Genomic DNA, 6,162 nt, shown 5'->3' with positions numbered 1-6,162 from the left:
AGTTTCCATGAAGGATGGATCCTTTCTATTAGTAGTAGTTTATGGGAGACAAAAGAAAGAAGTCATGGATGGGCCAAATGGTTATTTTTCCTCTTCTGCTTGTTTTATTGCTTTTAAGAGTAAGCTTACTGATCAGAGATAATGAAAGGAATGGAATGTGAAACGTGTTCGAACTTGACACATGCACGTGGACAAAATACCTACCATGTTCCCAGCGACTCTATTCAACAACTTGACTGCCCGGAGTTTCATGAATAGCCAGTAAGCCACCGGAATCACCTTACGCCAGCTGACGTCCCTTTCTTTCTCTTCGTTTCCAGACAACATGGGGCAGAAACACCGTCTTGCCCAAGAATATTGGCTCCTATCGTAAGTTACATTTTTTGTATCGATATCTCATTGTAAATCTTAATTTGTTGCAATGTCTTCAACGATTGATTTTAAATTATAACTTGTTTATTTCTCAAATTAACAATTGAATTGTACGATAAAGCCATTAAAAGTTGGAAATATGATATTATGATCCAATCATCCAAAAAGTTAAAGAGTCATGGAAGAATTTGGATTAGAGGCTAATGGTTCTCTCTAATTAATTAATTAATTGAGTAGGGTTTTTTTCCCCCTCTCCTTGCAATAATAATACAAGGGAAACAATTGTCATTAGAGCAATAAATGGTGGCCAGTTAGTCGGTCACATAAAAAGCCATACATTCCTCAAACTTTCCACACTCAAGTGGAAGTCCAGGCACAAAATCCTGCAATGGAAGAGAATGGCAGCACTCTCCACCCCCACGTCTCCCCAACTCACAGATATCACAAGCTCCATCCTCTCGCAAACCGTCCACCACCGCAGCCGCCTCTCGTCCCTCCTCTGCTCTTCCTCTCTTTTCTCCCTCACCTTACACCATCTCCATTCCCTCTCCCTCATTCAGAAGACCTTACTCATTTCCAAACACCTCCTCTCATCCCTTCACTACCTCACTTGTCACTTCCACCCAACAACCCTTATTCCACCACACCCCAACACCACCGTCAAACACCGTGACCTCGACGCTGCATTGCTTCTTATTTTCCTTTGTGATGTACACCAAGAAAACCCCGAAATACTTAAAGCACCAATCCCTGAATGGCGTGAGGGTTTGAGTAAACATTACTCTGAAACTGTGCTAAGGCAAACAAGCATTGTGGTGCATTATGGTGGTGTCCTTTTACCGTATGTTGAGATGATAATAAGGTGTTGACGGTTCGTTGGTATGATGGCTGGTTGTACAGTGAGGGATGGGAGGGAGCTGGCAGCAGCTCCTGCAGCAGTGGTGGCGCTTCCGTCAGTAGAGGTGAGAGGAGGTGGTGGGGAGTGTGTGATATGTAGGGAAGAGATGAGTGAAGGTAGAGATGTGTGTGAATTGCCATGTGAACACTTGTTTCATTGGATGTGCATTTTGCCATGGCTAAAGAAGACGAACACATGCCCAAGTTGCAGGTTCCAGCTTCCAACTGAAGATGTGTTCGGAGAGATCGAACGGCTGTGGAGTGTTATGATCAAGATTGGAAATGGGGCCCTCAGTGAGGAATATTGCACATGATCGATGTTGATAATGGCATGTATTGTAGACGTGGAAGAATCGCAAGGACTTATTGGCCTCTAGTGAATTTGGACACTTGTGCATGAACAGGCCGTAGAGGATCACTTGTTGATGATAAGACCCCTGTGGTTTAGGTTTGGAGCATGTTTGTAGAACTGTCGATTTACATATAGTATTGGGGTTGCTTGGAAAAGTGTAGATTAAAACACATATATATATATATAGAATCAATAGTTGCACAATTTGTTCTAGCTTTCGCAATCACATTAATTTTGTGGGTTAATTGTATTTGTTTTTTGTATAAAGCTTAATTTAAAGTGCAGATTACAATATTTAGACTCATGCAGAATTATGAGTCAGATTAAAGAAAAAAAGAAGGTCATAATATAGAGTAACGATCGAGAAATTATGGACAACATTATAAAACTGTAGTTTGTATAAGACTTGTTTCTTCATGAAGCCAGGCATAACCTTGGCTAGTGGAATTCTACAAAGTGATGATGGACCTACCACTACTCTCTAGCTCTCATTTTAACTTATGACGATGCTTCACAATTCATTACTCATTGATTCAAGCTTATGATTTCTGGATCAAGTCACAAACTCGTCTGTTAAATAAAGTGAACAAATCTCTTGTAATTAATATCTCAATTGTGAAAAGTAATCATCCTGTTTTTTCTTTTTCATTCTCAAGGCTTTGCTTTCTCAGTGCAAAGGGAGAGGCGAGCAGTGATCATAATTCATTCGTGACCATGGAGACTCTAAGTTGGGCTTTATGCAATTGATGTACCCTAGAGAGCAGTATGATGGCCGATGAAGAGAGGCTTTCATCTGATTTCAAAGGCAATTCTATGAAAGCCCAACCACCCAAGAAATCTGAACAACATCAAGTTCAATTTTGGAATGGGTGGGCAAACAAGAACCAAAAAAGAAAAAAGGTAAGTTCTTTTTCTAATTGCCCCACTTCGGCTCAATTCATGCCAAGGTTCTACAATCTGAAGATAATAGCATTCTTTTGAATAAGCGAAAAGACATTAATATTAATATTTACAAATTATAAACTAATAGATTATATGAAAATCACGCTAGTTATTAATTGTTCGTGGTTCATCATGATTTTTCTATGATTTTATGGGCATTTTAGGTCTTTTAAGTTTCATTTCAGTCTCCACATTTCTACTGAGTTTTATTTTGATCCTTACCTTCATGGAAAGATAAAGAATGTTGTCTATATCTTGCTAGGGTTTTACTAATCTAGTTTTATCATAAACAGTTTTACTAATCTAGTTTTATCATGAACGTTCCACATATGACAACATAATATACTTCTTTAAGATAATTAGAGATACAAAAAGGAATCAAGAATCTCATTTGCAAGCTAAGTTTATTAATAGCCATAATGAGCTTTATTTTATTTATTTTTTTGAAAAAGAGACCTAACATAAAAAAATAGATGTTATGTTAAGCTCAACTTAACAAGAATGAGAATAATAGAGAGAGAGAGAGAACAAGATTTGAGGAAGAATAAAAGAGAAGAGAAAAAAAAAAAAAGAAGAAGAAGAAGAAGAGAAGAATGAGAATAATCTTTTGTATATTCTTGTTCCCCAACACGTTTTCATACACCAATTTATATACAATGGGTTTCCCTCAAATTACAACTAATTTAACCCCTTTATTCAACTACTAACTACTAACTACTAACTACTAACTAACTTAGCAGCTGACTACCTCCTAACTAATAGCCATGCTCTTCACGTTTTTCACATTCAACACATGTTGCAATTCTTTGCTTGAAGGCTAGCAATGCTGTTCTCTACTGGAAGCAATACTGGAGGCTTGCACTCTTTATTAGTAAGCTAGTAACTTTAATTCCATGGTAACTTGAATCATAACAACACCTACCCTTGAAAAGATTCTTGACCTCAAGAATCCATAACAAAATTTGGAAATTGTGCGCTCAATTCCTCCAAGTCTTCCTATGTTGCCTCTTCATGAATATATGATATCATTTAACCAATCTCATAATAATAACCATATTTTCTTTCTTTGGTTTTTAAGAATTTATCCCTTTCATCCTTCTTTCTCTCAATTAAATGAATCTCTTTAACACTATATTTATGTCCAGGTACAAATGTATCACCACATTTAAAGCATAATCCAAGTTCCTTTCTTTGTTTATAAAGTGTGTTTTTAGATCATTTTGAACTATATTGCTCATCAACTTTATGTTGGTTGAAAGGTTTATAGGGTGTAATACCTGTTAGTCTTTAATTGTTAAATGAATAATTACTTCTTGCAACTACAACAATTGATTCTTCTTACCATTTTGCCTTATCAAAGGCTTGTATTAAGCTAGTATTACTGATTTTAACTCCTCAAACCTCTTCATATATTCATCAACATTACCTTCTTGTGTTAGATTGTTAAGCTTCTCTACTATATCAGCCCTATCACCAAACCTGCTGCATATAGCCCTTGAGAATTCTTCCCAATCCATCGAACATTCTACACCACACATATAACCTTCAAACCATTGCTTTAGCTTCCATGTAAAGAAAGGCTGGTTTCACCCATTATTATGAAAGAGCTGAATTAAGCTTAAAAAACTTCCTGCACTTCCTCAACCATCCCCTAGGATTTTCACCCTAGAATGATGTAAGATTCATTCTTGGAAGAGATGTATTATTATACACAACTCTTTGATGTTCCTGACTACTGTTCAATCTCCCTGAATGTGACTCCTTCCTCTTGGTAGCATTTCTTCTTGATTAGCAAAGAAATATTTGGAATTGTTTTGATAAGGTTTCGATCTACAAGCTAATCTAATCATCCCTCTTGTTTTGCTTCCCAAACTGTTCTTGGCATTTACTTGGCTGATCAACCAAAGATTCCTGAAATTCCTGTTGAAATTCTGCATTTGTTTCTCAAATTTCTTGTAGTGTTTTTTTATATTTTTTAATTTGTAATTTTCTCCCATCTTGATTGGATCTTAGAGCTCTGATATCAATTGTTAAGCTATCTTCACAAGAATTAAAAGAACAGAGAAAGAGAGAGAGTAAAATTTGAGGAAGAATAAAAGAGAAGAGACAATACGGAAGTAAGAGTATAGAATGAGAATTATCTTTTGTATTTTCTTGTTTCCCAACACGTTTCCACACACCAGTTTATATACAATGGTTTTCCCTTCAATTACAATTGTTTAAACCCCTTTATTCAACTATTAAATACTAATTAACTCAACAACTAACTACCTCCTAACTAATAGCTATGCTCTTCATGTTTTCCATATTCGGCACATACTCCAATTCTTTGCTTGAAAGCTAGCAATTCTGTTCTATAATGGATGCAATAACGGAGGTTTGCACTCTTTGTTTGAAAGCTAGCAACCTTCAATTTTGAATCTCGTATTTTAATGTATCTTACGGCAATAAATGGATTTGTAAACATTTAGATGAAAAATAAATGGTTACAAAATCTTTAATTAACTAGAATTTTGTTTGCACTCTTTGCACTTTTTTTATCTCATGAATTTATACAACGCGAGACAGACTCTTTTTTTGTTTTTTTCAAAGTAACAAAATGATGCTAAGATGAGACAAGCATTTAAACAAAAAAAATAAAAGAGAAAAAAAAACATGAGATTTGGGTTACAGAATGAGGTTTAATAAGATTGAATAATTGAAATAATAGGAATAAAAAATAAAACAATGATTTTTTTTTATATTGTTCTTTTCATTATTATTTTTTGTTTTATTCAATTTCAGAGCCTGACATATTTAAAACAAATATCATTTGATATGATTTAACTAAAATGAATGGAAAGCTAACATGAATTAGCATAAGAATTAAAGATTGTACTGAATAATTTATTCAGTACAATCTTTAAGCAATATTGAGAGTAATTTGATTAATAATTTAGGACAATCTGATACATTTATCCAAAATCTCAAATTAATTTTATGAATAAAATGATCAATTTAAATTTTGATTTATAATATTATTGGAAACCTTTGATAAAGGTATTTTCTTTAATAAAAGTCCAAATGCATATAAGTCAAATAATAAAAAATTAATATGAATTTTGGCACATTAATATTAGGAGCAAAATTTACATGGAAAAAGTAATAGAGCTATAAAATTTTGATGGTTAAACAAATCAACTTTCCACTTTAAATTTAGGAATGAAATGCGTCATAGTATAATTTTGGAGTTTATACATCTCCTTTCCTTTAATATCTATTATATCAATTTTAAGATTGAAATTGTAGTGCATAAAATTAAAGGGTTTAGAAAAATCAACTTCTATCTTTACATTTAGAAAACTAATGCTCTAATTTTTTAAAATTCTAATGATAAAAAATATTTTCAATGATATGCACAATATAAACTTTATGAAGTGAAATATTTGGGAGAAACAAATTTAAGTAGTGTTTTTTTCTTTAGAGTTTTGTGTTGCATTTGTCATTCACTCTTGAAATAACTTGAATTGGTTAGTGTTCCACAAAGAAAAAAAAAATCCTTGTTATATAATGATTTTTATATTATTTTCTTTCCTCGCTTCTAGGTTTATAGTCTTTAT

The 6,162-nt window shown here is 33.7% G+C and overlaps 1 protein-coding gene across 1 annotated transcript; it reads left to right on the top strand.

The window, feature by feature from the left end:
• The first annotated feature begins 470 nt into the window (after positions 1-470).
• On the top strand, positions 471-1,747 carry LOC105142485 (E3 ubiquitin-protein ligase SGR9, amyloplastic-like). Its single transcript, XM_011050140.1, is given in 1 exon segment — positions 471-1,747. A coding segment is annotated over 1 exon segment (813 nt). The 5' UTR covers positions 471-770; the 3' UTR covers positions 1,584-1,747.
• The last annotated feature ends 4,415 nt before the right edge of the window (positions 1,748-6,162 follow it).

This window comes from Populus euphratica, unplaced genomic scaffold (assembly GCF_000495115.2).
Source record: "Populus euphratica unplaced genomic scaffold, PopEup_1.0 scaffold448.1, whole genome shotgun sequence".
In the NCBI taxonomy this organism is placed as follows: domain Eukaryota; kingdom Viridiplantae; phylum Streptophyta; class Magnoliopsida; order Malpighiales; family Salicaceae; genus Populus; species Populus euphratica.
The sequence above is the reverse complement of the archived record's forward strand: the minus strand, read 5'-3'. Positions and strand labels throughout refer to the sequence as shown.